At 43.1% G+C, this 16,382-nt stretch overlaps 1 protein-coding gene across 1 annotated transcript; it reads right to left on the reverse strand.

The window, feature by feature from the left end:
- Positions 1-4,048: 4,048 nt before the first annotated feature.
- Positions 4,049-10,520, reverse strand: LOC123765702 (troponin C, isotype gamma). Its single transcript, XM_045754390.2, has 6 exons — positions 10,368-10,520; positions 8,234-8,261; positions 6,885-7,028; positions 6,365-6,484; positions 5,718-5,849; positions 4,049-5,046 (listed from the first exon to the last, which is right to left on the reverse strand). Exons 1-6 carry the CDS (start codon positions 10,368-10,370, stop codon positions 5,021-5,023), a joined length of 453 nt encoding a protein of 150 aa, XP_045610346.1. The 5' UTR covers positions 10,371-10,520; the 3' UTR covers positions 4,049-5,020.
- Positions 10,521-16,382: the final 5,862 nt, after the last annotated feature.

Consider the following 16,382-nt stretch of genomic DNA (forward strand, 5'->3'; position numbering starts at 1 on the left):
TGGCACAGACTTATACTCCTGGTGGCACAGACTTATGCTCTTGGTGGCACAGACTTATGCTCCTGGTGGCACAGAGACTTATGCTCCTGGTGGCACAGAGACTTATGCTCCTGGTGGCACAGAGACTTATGCTCCTGGTGGCACAGAGACTTATGCTCCTGGTGGCACAGAGACTTATGCTGCTGGTGGCACAGACTTATGCTCCTGGTGGCACAGAGACTTATGCTCCTGGTGGCACAGACTTATGCTCCTGGTGGCACAGACTTATGCTCCTGGTGGCACAGAGACTTATGCTCCTGGTGGCACAGAGACTTATGCTCCTGGTGGCACAGAGACTTATGCTCCTGGTGGCACAGAGACTTATGCTCCTGGTGGCACAGAGACTTATGCTCCTGGTGGCACAGAGACTTATGCTCCTGGTGGCACAGAGACTTATGCTCCTGGTGGCACAGAGACTTATGCTCCTGGTGGCACAGAGACTTATGCTCCTGGTGGTACAGAGACTTATGCTCCTGGTGGCACAGACTTATGCTCCTGGTGGTACAGAGACTTATGCTCCTGGTGGCACAGACTTGTGCTCCTGGTGGTACAGACTTATGCTCCTGGTGGCACAGACTTATGCTCCTGGTGGTACAGAGACTTATGCTCCTGGTGGCACAGACTTGTGCTCCTGGTGGTACAGACTTATGCTCCTGGTGGCACAGAGACTTATGCTCCTGGTGGCACAGACTTGTGCTGCTGGTGGCACAGACTTGTGCTCCTGGTGGCACAGACTTATGCTCCTGGTGGCACAGACTTATGCTCCTGATGGCACAGAGACTTATGCTCCTGATGGCACAGAGACTTATGCTCCTGGTGGCACAGAGACTTATGCTCCTGGTGGTACAGACTTCCTCTCATGGTTTTATATTGCAGTTATTGAAATATTTTCAGCGCATGAGAGAAGCATTTAATAAAAATAGCTTTTATTAAAATTTAATATTACACAATAATTTAGTAATGTGTAAAAAAAAAAATAGGTTATTCTCAAATACAATTGCCCAACTACTTGGACTGAACGGTAGAGCGATGGTCTGGCTTCATGCAGGTCGGCGTTCAATCCCCGACCGTCCAAATGGTTGGTCACTATTCCTTCCCCCCCGTCCCATCCCAAATCCTTATCCTGACCCCTTCCAAGTGCTATATAGTCGTAATGGCTTGGCACTTTGCACTAATAATTCCCTCCCTACCTCATGTAGAATTATTATTATTAAACAATAAAAATCAATGTATAGTTAGGCGTAGGTTAGGTTAGACTTGGCGTTTAGGTTCTAAAGATGCAAAGTCCGAAGAATGAAAAACGGTTTACACACGCAACCCGTCCTCGTCTCAAGTCCATTACATCCAGCGGTCGACCCCACAGACGCATTCATAAATTTTAACATGCTGTTCATTCAAGACGGGAATGTTCTCAAATATAAATTAATATTATAATATATTAGCATATTGTGCATATAGGTTAGGTTAGGTGTTTAGGTTCTGTTGGCGATTATTTGCATTTGTAGTACGTGGGTGAAGCATTTACAGCGTTGTGGTTCGAACAAAATTCGTCAGTGATGCACTTGTTCGGGAAGTGTTCGAACGTCAACAGTTGTGAGTCGTGTGTAAACCGTTTTTCATTCATAAACAGGGGGTTTGGCGGGTGCATGGAATCACTTTTGGGTCATTGTTTGGAGGACGGGCTATTAAACATGACTCAACTGATGCCGTTCGAACATTTCTCGAACAGTACTTTGCTTACGACCTCTGTTCGCAGCCCGTCCGTGCATGCAAAGATCCAAACTCGCTAATCCAGCCACCAAACCCCCTGTTTATGAATAAAAACCGGTTTACACACTACTCACAACTGATGACGTCCGAACACTTCCGAAACAAGTGCTTCGCTCACGTCCTCTGTTCGAACCACAATTCAATAAATGCTTCACCCACGTACTTCAAATACAAATAATCGCCAACAGAACCTAAACACCTAACCTAACCTGCGCCTAACTACACAAATAACGTTTATGTAAAATAATATTAATATTTTTAATACACAGTGTGTTAAAATTGATGACTGCGTCTGGGGAGGACGGCCGCTGCTTTAACCAGCCTAGTGTGAGGACGGGTTGTACAGCACCGGTTTGTGTCGTGTGCTATCATAGAGCTAGCGTTAATATCCTTTAACTACAGAAATGTTACTAGCTTGACACCGTATTGACCCCAGAGACTGGCACCGTACTCCCTGGCCCTAGAGATTGGCACCGTACTCCCTGGCCCTAGAGATTGGCACCGTACTCCCTGGCCCTAGAGATTGGCACCGTACTCCCCGGCTCCAAGACAGGGTCGTGCTGGCAGCCGCATCACAGCATTCATCAGCTGTGCTTAAGATAAGTGAAGACAGCTTAGATAATGTCGACGCGCGCCGCTGGTGGTGGCGGAGGGTTTGGCTAGAGGACGCAGCCTCGTCCGTTCTCACAAACAAGCCTTCGTCAAGGTAATAAAAGTGTTTTCGCTTGTTTGTAAACGGTGTAGTTGTGGAGTATAATGCGGAAAAAAAGGTGTTCTGTGAAATGCTTTGATGTCTGAATATAGTTGAGAAAAGGGGAAAAAGAAAACGGGTTTGAAGTTCTTTTGCTGTGAACGATGTGTCGGTGAGATTAGTTACTTATATCTCCTACCTTGCTTGTCTGTCCTGTCTTCCCTTCCTACTCCTCCCCCACTCTCTCTCTCTCTCTCTCTCTCTCTCTCTCTCTCTCTCTCTCTCTCTCTCTCTCTCTCTCTCTCTCTCTCTCTCTGTCTCTGTCTCTCTCTCTCCCTGTCTCTGTCTCTGTCTCTGTCTCTGTCTCTCTCTCTCCCTGTCTCTGTCTCTGTCTGTCTCTCTGTCTCTCTGTCTCTCTGTCTCTCTCTTTCTCTCAATCCTAAACACACATGCATACATAAATTAATACTCATATATAAAGGATAACATGTATTTTGAACTCCCAACCAAATGGTCCCGGGTTTAATGCCCCTGACACGACAACGGGATATTTGGGCACGTTTCCTTTCACCTGATGAACCTGTTCATCGAGCAGTGATATAGAGATATCACTGTATATAGGTATATATACATAAGATATAGGTATCGAGGACAGAATCAACAGCTGTGGGTTGCCCATCCTGAGGGAGAAAACCATTCGTTATTCTAGGCTATAGTGGGACGGCAGGTATAAGCCTCTCCCAAGGGAAGACACTGCTTTTCGTTAAAGCAGTTTGCCCAATCAGCTTCGCCAGATTCTCTGACCGGCGCCAGGGTATATAGTCTCGGAATAAAGGCTTTGTGGGGGGTAGCACTAGTTACGGCGCGTCCCAAGGGTGAATGTTGCAAGTGTCGAAGGTGAATGTTTGCTATTGCACACGTAAATGCAACTCAATAAACGTTTTATTGGCTTCGTTAGAGCATGAAAAACTTGGCTCGAGGAGTTGTCAACATCTTTTTTTCTGTTCTTTAATTGTTAATTTTACTGTTTTAAAGTCTTATATTATTGTTGTTATTATTTTGTATTATTTATGATCTCTCTCTCTCTCTCTCTCTCTTTATATATATATATATATATATATATATATATATGTCGTACCTAGTAGCCAGAACGCACTTCTCAGCCTACTATGCAAGGCCCGATTTGCCTAATAAGCCAAGTTTTCATGAATTAATTGTTTTTCGACTACCTAACCTACCTAACCTAACCTAACCTCCATATATATATATATATATATATATATATATATATATATATATATATATATATATATATATATATATATATATATATATATATATATATATATATATATTGACCCGGGCACTATGGTGGTTGCCTGAATAACTCTTCCGTGGTTTCCATGCTTTAATTAATCCCATTTCGAAACCAAAACAACACGTTTTCATGTATGCATTTATATCACCACAATGTTACAGCTTACGACGGCTACTGAATAACGTGTACCTCACCCAGTTCCGAATATACAGGAGATGGAAACTCAAGAGCATGATTTTTAAATTTTATTTATTTAAATGTACAAATCACTTGAAAAAAAAAAGAAAGATGAACATAGAATGAAAAAATGATTGTCAATAATGCTGCTACACGAAATGCCCGAATGACATAGAGATATTTAGATTTCATTAGTGTGAATATGGCCAATGATATATCATGATATGATATATCAATGATATGATATGTCATCAGTATGAATATAGCAGGATCGAGGCATGGGCGTTGACTAGCCATTGGTATGTGTTGAACAAGGGAATGTGACCATGAGTAGTGGCAATGATGAACATAACTTAGAATGACTCTTAGATGGCGATGATTATAGCATTATTTGTAGAAAGAGATGGAAAGCATTTCATAAAGTTGAGAATACGAAGGAAGGGAGCTATCAGGGGGGGAAAGCACCGAGCCATTACGACTATATAGCACTGCGTAGGGGTCAGGATAAGGATTCGGGATGGGACAGGATGGAAGAGGGGGGAAGGAATGGTGAAGTTCCCTGCTACTGAGGGAATTGAGAACAGCGGAGGACCAGGATAGAGAGAATGCGCCCTCTGAAGAAACATTCCACAAGAGGGGGAGAACTATTTAGCCCTCTGGTGGAGATGTGCCGCTAGAGGAACAAGATAGAGGTCTGAACAGGAATTCCCCCCTCTTTCCATTAGAGGAGCAGAATGGAGTCTTATGCAGGAATTCCTCTACTAGAGGAGAACAATAGAAGTCTTTTTGGGGAAATTCTCCCACCAGTGGAGGATAAAGATCTCTTCAGAAATCCTCCAACTAGAGAAGGATACAGGTCTCTACAGGAATCCTCCTCTCCCTCACTAGAAAGGCAGGATAGCGGACTCTACAATATTCCTCTCAATGAAGGGAAGGATTTTGCCCTCTGAAGGAACCGAACCACTACATCTCGGGGTAGGACATAACTGACTGGAATTTCGGAACTGCTGCTTTCTGGCGACATTCTAACCAGACATCATCTCCATGAACTCTGAAAAGAAATAATAAATAAATAAATAAATAAATGTTTATTCAGGTAAATTATTTCTTCAGGTATATGTCAAAATTTCGACAGGAAAAAGATAATGGAAAAGAAAGGGAAAATACGTGATTACGAGAGGTGGGCAGAGCATAAGTTTCTTGGCACCAGAAAATTAAATCGAACCAACGTCCTGGGTGCTGGAACGATCCCGTATATATATATATATATATATATATATATATATATATATATATATATATATATATATATATATATATATATATATATATATATATATATATATATATATAGACCCTCCCCAGGATAAAAAAAAAAAACACAACAGTTGCCTAAGTCCCGGGTACTATTTTACAGCTAAGTGAACAGATCGAGTCATTAGTTGAAAGGAAACGTGTCCAACAATGTCTGTCTTCCCCTGGGATCGAACCTGGGGCCTCCATTTGGGAGTTGAGCACGTAGACCACTGTACTACGAGACCCCTTACATTGCAGTGCCAGATTTGTTTTAGACACGTATTGGTCCTCATAGTCACTAGTGAGTTGTCTGAGGGTGACTTGGGTGGTGTTATTTTTGCGTTCATCGTGAGATATCTGTCTGTCTGTCTGTCTGTCTGTCTGTCTGTCTGTCTGTCTGTCTGTCTGTCTGTCTGTCTGTCTCACCATCAAAGTCGAGGGTGCCGGAGCCGTCCTCGTCGACCTCCTCAATAATACCGTCCAGGTCCGCCTCTGTCAACCTGTTGTCCAGCTCCCGCAGGATCTCCCTCAGCACGTCCGTCGTGATGTAGCCGTCACCTGCGGGAGGAAGGTCAAAGGTCATATGGATTATTATACAACTTTGATTTAAAGTCATGCGTACAAGCATTATTATTTTGTAAAGCAAATAACATTTATCAACTAGCTGTTGCAATGGCTAGTTAACCGATCATTTGATCACAAAACTACACATTGTAAGGAATGTAGTTTGTGTCGTTGGATAAGCCTAATAGGATTTCTGTCCCCGACAATGGAGAACCATTTGATACCTTGAACAGCGGCGATAAATTTATTGAGGTTACGCATTGAAACATTTCCATTTTCTTCTTTTCATGGTAATAGAAAATTTATTAAAGGATAAACTTAAGTAAACTTTTCTTACACCCATTACATAATTGGTTAAGAATATGTATGACCCAAAATAATTAAATATAATTTCGAGTGGGCTGATGAGTGGAAGGATGAGTGAGTAGGTGAGAGGAAGTGTGAACTGGGATAAGAGTGTTGTTGCTCCTAAATAGTCAAGTAACAGGTTAAAAATCACAGCAACTTACCGCCCTTGTCATAGATGCGGAAGGCTTCCCTCAGCTCGGCCTTGAGGGCCTCCTCGTCCTCCTCAATGAGGAACTTGGCGGCCAACTCTACGAACTCCTCGAACTCCAGCTCACCGGATCCTGAGGACAGAGTGGCGGGCCGAGTGTGAGATACAAAGTCGGGAGATTTGAAGTCTCCAAAAAACGAGACTGGGGGTGGGATGGGGTTCAAGGAACGAAGTTTTTTAACCTGAATGAAAATAAATGGAGAGAGAAAGAGAGAGAGAGAGAGAGAGAGAGAGAGAGAGAGAGAGAGAGAGAGAGAGAGAGAGAGAGAGAGAGAGAGAGAGAGAGAGAGTATATGTGTTCCGAACACACCTCAATCACAATTTAACTAGACAATTGTGTTCAAGTTCAAGTTCAAGTATGTTTATTGAGATAAGCAATAAATACATCTCAAAGGGATAGAGTAGCTTAGGCTATTTCTACCCCCCCCCTACAATTGTGTTATTGTCATGGAGAGCTCAATTCCTCGACTCACCGTCTTCATCAGTCTCAGCGATGACCTCCTGAAGGTTTTTCTCGGAGATCTTGACGCCCATCATCCTGAGGATGACACCGACGGTCTCCGGGGTGATGAAGCCTTTGCTGTCCGTGTCGAAGGAGTCGAACGCCTTCTTGAGAGCTGTAAGACAGACTTCTTGTTATTGCCTTCCGAGGTTATAAGGATTACGTCAAGAACGAGGTAAAAGAAAATATGAGGAGAAAACCCTGAACCAGAATGACTATATAGCACATAGAAGGGATAAGAGACAGGGTACGATCTCAATTAAACAATAATTATATATGCAAAATTGAGGCGCAAAGCTAAAAGGTTAATAACATATACATGTATAGTTATAGTTATAAGAGTATGTATAATTATAAGAAAAAAATGTCAACTTGTAAATAGAATATGCTTGATGAACATTGTTTATGGACCAAGAAAATGTATATTAAAGATCCATTAGTAACAACTAGATAAAATCATTCACTTCAGAGATAATTGTCTGAACTAATATCACAATTCCAGTATTCACGATGTCCCGAAGAGAATACAAAGTTCACTGCGAGGATGACTAAAGCAATTCATAATTACAGGTTGCATAGCAAAGGAAGGAAAAAAAATGGATTGAAGAGGAATACTGATCAGATTAATCAGTCATGGATGGATTCTATGAAGTGTACGAGATTAGGGTAATTGAACGGTAATATTGTCTTGGAATCGGAGTTATGTACATCAGTACATTAAGTAACTGTAGTACTCTATTAAGGTTAAACTGTATTTGTGTAGCAGAGTTCAATACCTCCAGCACTTGGAGGCGTTGAACTCTAGCAGTCTTCCCATTCTTGGAGTTTGTCACAAGGTTTTCCGTTAGTTCTCTGCAATTCTCCTTGGATTTTACATGTCTCATTCGCTTTACATCTTCAAAAATTGACAAGCGTGGATAGTGAGTTGACTGAGCAACGATTGCGTGAGGGGGAAGACGGCCTGACCCACAGTCTAGTGTGGAGGAGAAGACTGCCTGACCCACAGTCTAGTGTGCAGGAGAAGACTGCCTGACCCACAGTCTAGTATGGAGAAGACTGCCTGACCCACAGTCTAGTGTGGAGGAGAAGACTGGCTGACCCACAGTCTAGTATGGAGAAGACTGCCTGACCAACAGTCTAGTGTGAGAGACAGAGCACTATTTGGACTACAGTTCCCAATAGGACAAGAAGACTGCCCCACGCACAGACTGTGGTCCAAGAATAGGGAGAGGGGGAAAAGGATCTTCCTCGAGTACAGAAGTAAGGCCAGGAAAAGGAGTAAATAGGGTAAATGGGTAAATAGGTCACATACATACATACCGGAAAGCTGTTCTTCGTCCAGTGTGTCCTGCAACAGTAGTTAAAGTCAGCAACGTATTGTTAGCACTTAAATAATTCAGAAAAAACAATAGTACATAATGCAGAAGCAGAGATATTACTAATACGTGTGATTAATTGTAACAAAGGCTATGAACACAAAATCTAATTTAACATATTAAGCTTTTAAATAAGAAAATGGATTAACAGAAAGAAAATCTATGATAACGTAAATATACTGGCAAGTTAAACCGGCAAATAAAATAAATAAATAATAATAATAATAATAACATAAAAATAATATATTTAGTTAATTATGCATTTCGAGTTAGATTGTTAAGACCGGTTGTCGGACTTGTGCCTGTGACACACACACACACACACACACACACACACACACACACACACACACACACACACACACACACACACACACACACACACACACACACACCTCATAATCTTCTAGTCTTTCCTGATGTCCCCATACACACACTCCCTCACATACTTCCCCATCTTCCCTCCCTCTTGGTCTTAATCCCCATAAATCCCCCTAATACTTCCCAACTGTTCCCTCACCGGCTTTTACCTACCTCATCTTCCTCACGAACCCTCATACTCTCTCCTCTCCCCCCCAGGACCTTCTGCCTTAGTACCAGTGTTTGCTTCCACATACTCTCTCTCTGTCTCTCTGTCTCTCTCTCTCTCTCCACTCTCATTTCGTTTTCTGTAGTCGTTAAAGGGAGGTAGTTTTCTCTTTATTGAGATTAATTGAGCTCCTTTAGATCTTCTGACATCTGTTTCTCAGTGCCTCGATGTTTCTCAGTGCCTCGATGTTTCTCAGTGCCTCGATGTTTCTCAGTGCCTCGATGTTTCTCAGTGCCTCGATGTTTCTCAGTGCCTCGATGTTTCTCAGTGTCTCGATGTTTCTCAGTGTCTCGATGTTTCTCAGTACCTCGATGTTTCTCAGTGCCTCGATGTTTCTCAGTGCCTCGATGTTTCTCAGTGCCTCGATGTTATTGCAGGAATTATTTTCACATCCAAGATTTGTTCTCCTTGCGAGCGATGTAGTTATCTTTGCTTTATGGGTTAGTTTCTTTTAGCCACCTTCCTTCCTTTATCCCCTCTTCACTACCTTACACTCATTGGTGGTTAAACTCTAACAGCCATTTCTTTCCCCGATCCTAGTGTCGAAGTCTTCCTATAATTATCTACAATCCCCCCTCGATTTTTAGCATATGATTCCCAATAGTCGGGGACAAGAAGCCTTTTATCGAAGTCCCACAAGACTAAATACAAGTCGTGCAAGACTAAATACAAGTCTTGGAAGACTAAATACAAGTCCCACAAGACTAAATACAAGTCTCACAAGACTAAATACAAGTCCCACAAGACTAAATACAAGTCTCACAAGACTAAATACGATTCTTTCTCAGGTCTTGAAGTCCAGAACAATTGCTTAACTCCCGGATGCCTACTTAACTGGTAGATGAACAGCGGCATCAGGTGAAAGGAAACATTGGCAAAACGAGTCTGACTTTGGAGAATTGACTCCGGACCTTTCGGCAGTGACTTGACTGCGCTGACTACTGTGACATATGACAACAATGACATGAGTGTCTGTGCAAGTCACAGACCTGACTGGTACTACCACAGACCTGACTGGCACTATCACACACCTGGCTGGCACTATCACAGACCTGACTGGCACTATCACAGACCTGGCTGGCACTATCACAGACCTGACTGGCAGTACCACAGACCTGACTGGCACTATCATACACCTGGCTGGCACTATCACAGACCTGACTGGCACTATCACAGACCTGGCTGGCACTGTCACAGACCTGACTGGCACTATCACAGACCTGACTGGCAGTACCACAGACCTGACTGGCACTATCACACACCTGGCTGGCACTATCACACACCTGATTGGCACTTCCCCACACACCAGCCTGACACTACCCCATACACCAGCCTGGCACTGCCCCACACACCTGGCGGGCACTACCACACACACCTATAAACATTTTAGTCGAATAATTCCAGATAATACGTAAACAAAAAGCCACACTAACTGACGCTGTAAATCAGAGAGGAGAACGAACACACCGGGAGAGTGTAGCACACCTACCATGATGACGAGGTGTAGTCACTAGGTGTAGGGAAGGTGTGGAGGTGTCGGAACGGGTGTAGCGGGTGTGTGTGACCCCAACGTAAACACGTCTTGATATGAACCTCTCGCCTCAGAGGTTGGGGGCCTTATAACGCCTGCGGACGATCAAGAGAGAGAGATTCCGGACAAAACTGGCATCTTTTTTCTCAGATTTTTGCTGATCTTTCCTGACCGAAACCCGCGGTCGTAAGCCCCTCCCAATGTGCTAGTGTATTCCCCCTCTTCCCCCCCACCTCCTTGTCCCCCAAATTCTCTCCCCCTCTCTCTCTCCTCTCACAACCCCACACAAAATCCGGAGGCAAAAATCTTATAGTTGTTTTCCTCCCCCAGCGTTTTTTTGAGTGAGGTGTGGCGACCCGCGACCGGCCGGGTACACAAGGGGCTCAGTGCCTGGTCAAGACCCACCCACGACATTCTCTTAGTGATGACGCTCCGGCTGAACATTTTGGGCACACTCAGCTCTCCTCTTAAGAGGTTTTTTTTGTTCAGTTAGTTATTACAATAAGCGAATTATCGTCATGTTTATCTTCCAAAATTACGATAACTATATCATTTTCAATAACAAATACTTTTATATATAAAAAAGTCTGATGTACCTATTCATATTTTATTTAAAAAAAATGTGTACATTATGTTCTAGGACGACTACATGGGTTCTATTACACCTATCAAGGAAAAGTTTCAGATCAAGATTCTAGGACGACTGATCACCTAGATTAGTCTGCCTGGTTAAAAGAAAATGTAAATCTAAAATGAGATTCTTCCTCGGTTGAGAACATGTGTGTCGGACGGCCCTTGGCCAGGGGGCAGGGGAGGGGGGTGTGGGGGAGAAGTACAGTACTTCCTACTTATATACTAGCTTGCTAGCGTCCCTTACTACTTCCTCATTGGCTACTTAATTAATGACTGGTTTCATCCTTCGGTTGCTTCCTTGTTTGGCGACTCCTTAAGAGTGCAATTTTTATTTTATTTTTTGTCCGACACTTTTGACACGCTGGGTAATTCCTTCCTGGGTACTTTTTCCATGGCCTCCTTCTCCTTGGGTACTTGCTGTAATACTCCCTACTTGGTCACTTCCCTATTGAACATTTTCACACATGCGCCCACACACACACACACACACAGTTTCTCTCCAATACACAGTTTCAAACGTAAATATGACAGAGCCCAGTAGGCTCAGCAATCTGTACATCAGTTGATTGACGGTTGAGAGGCGGGACCAGAGAGCCAGAGCTCAACCCCCGAAAGCACAATTAAGTGAGTACACACACACACACACACACACACACACACAATGGTTGTTAAAGTTCAACCCGAGTAAATGCAAAGTAATGAAACTAGGCGGTGGAAACAGAAGGCCAGACACAGGATACAGAATAGGAGATGAAGTACTTCATGAAACGGACAGAGAGAAAGATCTAGGAGTTGATATCACACCAAACCATCACATCACAGCATGGAGTCCGTACCTTGTCAAGCACAAGGCTTTTACACTAAGCTGGAAAAAGTTCAAAGGTATGCCACTAGACTAGTCCCAGAACTAAGAGGCATGAGTTACGAGGAAAGGCTGCGGGAAATGCACCTTACGACACTGGAAGACAGAAGAGTAAATGTGACATGATCACTACCTACAAAATCCTCAGGGTGAATCGACCGGGTAGACAAGGATAGACTATTCAACACTGGCGGGACGCGAACAAGGGGACACAGGTGGAAACTGAGTACCCACATGAGTCACAGGGACGTTAGAAAGAACTTTTTCAGTGTCAGAGTAGTTAACAGGTAGAATGCATTAGGCAGTGATGTGGTGGAGGCTGACTCCATACACAGTTTCAAGTGTAGATATGACAGAGCCCAGTAGGCTCAGGAACCTGTACACCAGTTGATTGACGGTTGAGAGGCGGGACCAAAGAGACAAAGCTCAAACCCCGCAAGCACAAATAGCTGAATACACACACACCTTTGTGCGTGTGCGTGTGTGCAATACCCAACTACCAGTTTAGAGTGTAGTGAAGATACGCCAGTAAGCGTAGGAACAGTGACGAGTGTGTAGTGAGGGTGAGCCCCCATACCTGCCATTGTTGGTGCGCGTGACTTGTCAACACAAAAGCCTGGCGACACAATGGTCCACCACAAAGGGAGGAGCGCAATATTTAGTGGTGTGTGATGGGGGGTCGAGGGGACCGTGGCTCTTGCAGTATATTATTCCCGCGGTCACTCCACACTCAGCCGCTGTGGGCTTAATTACCATCAACTGCTCCACTTTCCTTTTTAGTGGGCTATTAAGTTTTTTTCCCCCGAGATAAATTTATGCGTAGAAGGTATAGGGAGGTATTTGTGAAGAGTAAGGGTTGTTGTTGTTGTTATAGTTCAGCTACTCGGAACAAGTTCCAAGTAGCACGGGCTATGGTGAGCCCGTAACTTACCTGGCACAGGAGCGGGGCAAGTAGCACGGGCTATGGTGAGCCCGTAGTGGACTTACCTGGCACAGGAGCGGGGCAAGTAGCACGGGCTATGGTGAGCCCGTAACTTACCTGGCACAGGAGCGGGGCAAGTAGCACGGGCTATGGTGAGCCCGTAGTGGACTTACCTGGCACAGGAGCGGGGCAAGTAGCACGGGCTATGGTGAGCCCGTAGTGGACTTACCTGGCACAGGAGCGGGGCAAGTAGCACGGGCTATGGTGAGCCCGTAGTGGACTTACCTGGCACAAGAGCGGGGCTATAACTGTGGAGTAAGGGTTATGCCAGCGTGAATATATAGCACTAGAAAGTCCTCTTGCCCCAGCTGCTATGAGGAGAAGGAGCTGGAATAAAAGAACTTTTTTTTCTATTTTAGCAACAACACATATAGTGTAAATAGATATAATGCAAAAAAATAATACTAACTTCAAAACTGAACATAATGGAAGCATTCGGTAGATTCCTTATCGTAAGAGATTTAGAACTGTTCTGAAACTCTGTTGCTTCGTCTCCGAGTAATAGGATTAGCCAGCGCCGTCAGCTCTCTACCTAGTGGCCCCGGGTTCGATTCCCGGGTACGACCAGACGTTGGTTCACGTTTCCTTTCACCTGATATCTCTGTTCACCTAACAGTAATTAGGTTCCCCGTGAGTTATTCAACTGTTGTGGTATGCATCCAGGGGAAGATCAGTCGTTGGCCAAGTGGAATTTCGATGGACCTAACAGGCCACAAAGTAGGACAGAAAACAAGGAGATGCCTTTTCACCCATAGGGTTATAAACCTGTGAAACTGCCTGCCTGCTTGCTTGCCTTTGACCTCCCGCCGGCTTCCTGTCCCCACAGAGGTCGGTAGAGATGGTGGCCGTCTGGTAAATTCAGGTAAATGTATGTCACTAAAATATTGATAATTATTGTACAACACACTCATAGTGTTTGATTGTATTCATATCACAATAGTGTGATTGTAATACTCCAACATACGTATACTCACCTGTCATACACCTCTTGTGTTCTAACTTGCGCACATTCTCCAAACATCAAATTATTCAACATACAATGATCCATACATCATCATACTCGTGGTGGCGCCAGTTCACTGCCTGCTGGCACAAGTACTCACCTAATTGTACTCATCTAATTGTGCTTGCGAGGGTTGAGCTCTGGCTCTTTGGTCCCGCCTCTCAACTGTCAGTCGACTGATGTACAGATTCCTGAGCCTACTGGGCTCTATCATGTCTACACTTGAAACTGTGTATGAAGTCAGCCTCCACCACATCACTGCCTAAGGCATTCCATCTGTTAACTACTCTGACGCTGAAAAAGTTTTTTTCTAACGCCCCTGAGTATTTAGCTATCAGTGACCACATGGAAATGAGGGCTCTAGGCCCAGCCAAGATCAACTCTAGATCAACCGGCACCCTACATCAGCAATCAACAACCTAGATCAATAGCCTAGTTCAACTCCTGGCTGTACCCGTTGCGTTATCATTTAGCTATTCTGATGATGGAAATGGTTGTTGCATCTGGCCTTGAAGTTATGGATGGAGGTGGCTTCCACAACTTCCTCCTTCAGTGTGTTCCACTTGTTGGCCATGCATATAAGACGCGGGTATTTCCTGATATTACTTCGAATCATTTGTGTTTCTAGTTCTTTATCCTCTAGTCCTACTCTATCTCTATTTAAAGAGGCGTTCCTAGTCTATCTAATTGTCTATTCCACCCTCAGTATTATGTATGTTGTGATCAATTCCTCTTAATTCCTTCTCTTTTTTTAGGATTGTGGGATTTAGTTCTCTGAACCTCTCTTCGTAACCCTCTTAGTTTTGGCTATAATCACTTTGCAAATCTCTGCACTTTTAAACTTTTGTTTTGTTTAATACCTCACTTGGTACTAATTCCAGGCAGGCGTTGCATATTTCGGTATTGGTCTAACATAGGTGGCGTAGTTACCCCTTGAGTCTTCGGATTTTTTAATGCAGTTGGGATGTTTGCCAGCACCTCATATGCTGCCGATGATATCCAGTTTATGTGTGTCACCGGCGTTAGTGATGGAAACGTTTTTCCCCGTACTGTTGGAACATTGTCTATTTTAATCAATATTTATGATTCTCAAAGCAAGAAGGGAAGCGTACAATCACGGGAAAAACATTATGACTCGCAATTGACTGTACTGAGTTCGATCCCAAGGTGGGACAGAAATAGTCGGGCACCCTTCCTTTTACCTGAAGCTCCTGTTCACCTTGCAGTAAATAGATATGCAAGAGTTAAGAAATTATTGTAGTTGCACAATAGGCCTGGACTAAAAAGTTAACCCTCAATACATATTCACTGAGAAGCAAGGTAAACCGGCTGTAGTATAATATATATATATATATATATATATATATATATATATATATATATATATATATATATATATATATATATACATATATATATACATATATATATATATATGCCTGTTCGGGAAAGTCTACAACTCGCCACATATTTGTTTCGTTGACATGAATTGTTCATTGTTCATTGCGTGTATGAACAAACGCTGGTAGTATATATATATATAATTAGGAGTCTCGCAATGTTGCAGTCTTCAGTTATTACTATAAACCATTATTTTCATAAATAGTATCAATCATCAAGGTTGACACAGTTCTTATGCCAGATTTGACAAAGAATAGTTGAATTATTATGCAGCAGGTAGAACAACGCTAAATGGCGGAGGCATGAAGAGCATTACTTCCCCATTGTGAATGATAGGTAAGTATACACACACACACACACACACACACTGGCGGGACCAAAGAGCTGAAGCTCAACCCCTGCAAGCACAACTAGGTGAATACACACACATACACGCAACTAGGCTAGTAGGTGGGACATGATCCTTGTTAGGTAAATACCAGCGCTCACCACCACCGTCCACTATTTATTTTTTCGTGTATCCCATCAAAGAAAGCGGAAATTCTAAATAAACTAGAGAAAACGATAAATCTCGCGTCGTTGCAGGAGGAACATAAATATATCTCTCAAGAAACAGCAGCGCCTGTAGACTGTTAATTCAAATTCAAAATTCTAAATGTTTATTCAGGTAAAAGTACATATATAGAAGAGGAGTTAGAAGCATAGTGTTGGATTTATAGATAGAGCTAGTACATACAATACCTAAAACCACTAATACGCACAGCGTTTCGGCAAAATAATAATCTATTATAACGATTCTTCGCGGCAGGGGATCGTATTCCAGGGACCATAGGATTAAGGACTTGCCCGAAACGCTACGCGTACTAGTGGCTGTACAAGAATGTAACAACTCTTGTATATATCTCAAAAAAAAAAAATAATAATAATATTATTTTGTTATCAATTGTTAATAATAATAATAATAAATAATAACACTATTATTAATACAATTTTAGCCCGTAATATACTTGCCTAACTCCCGGGGCACCTATATACTGCTTTATAATGAGCAGAGGCATTAAGTGAAAGGAAACGGGCCCAGCTATTTCCGTC

Source organism: Procambarus clarkii, chromosome 37, assembly GCF_040958095.1.
Source record: "Procambarus clarkii isolate CNS0578487 chromosome 37, FALCON_Pclarkii_2.0, whole genome shotgun sequence".
Classification (NCBI taxonomy): Eukaryota; Metazoa; Arthropoda; class Malacostraca; order Decapoda; family Cambaridae; genus Procambarus; species Procambarus clarkii.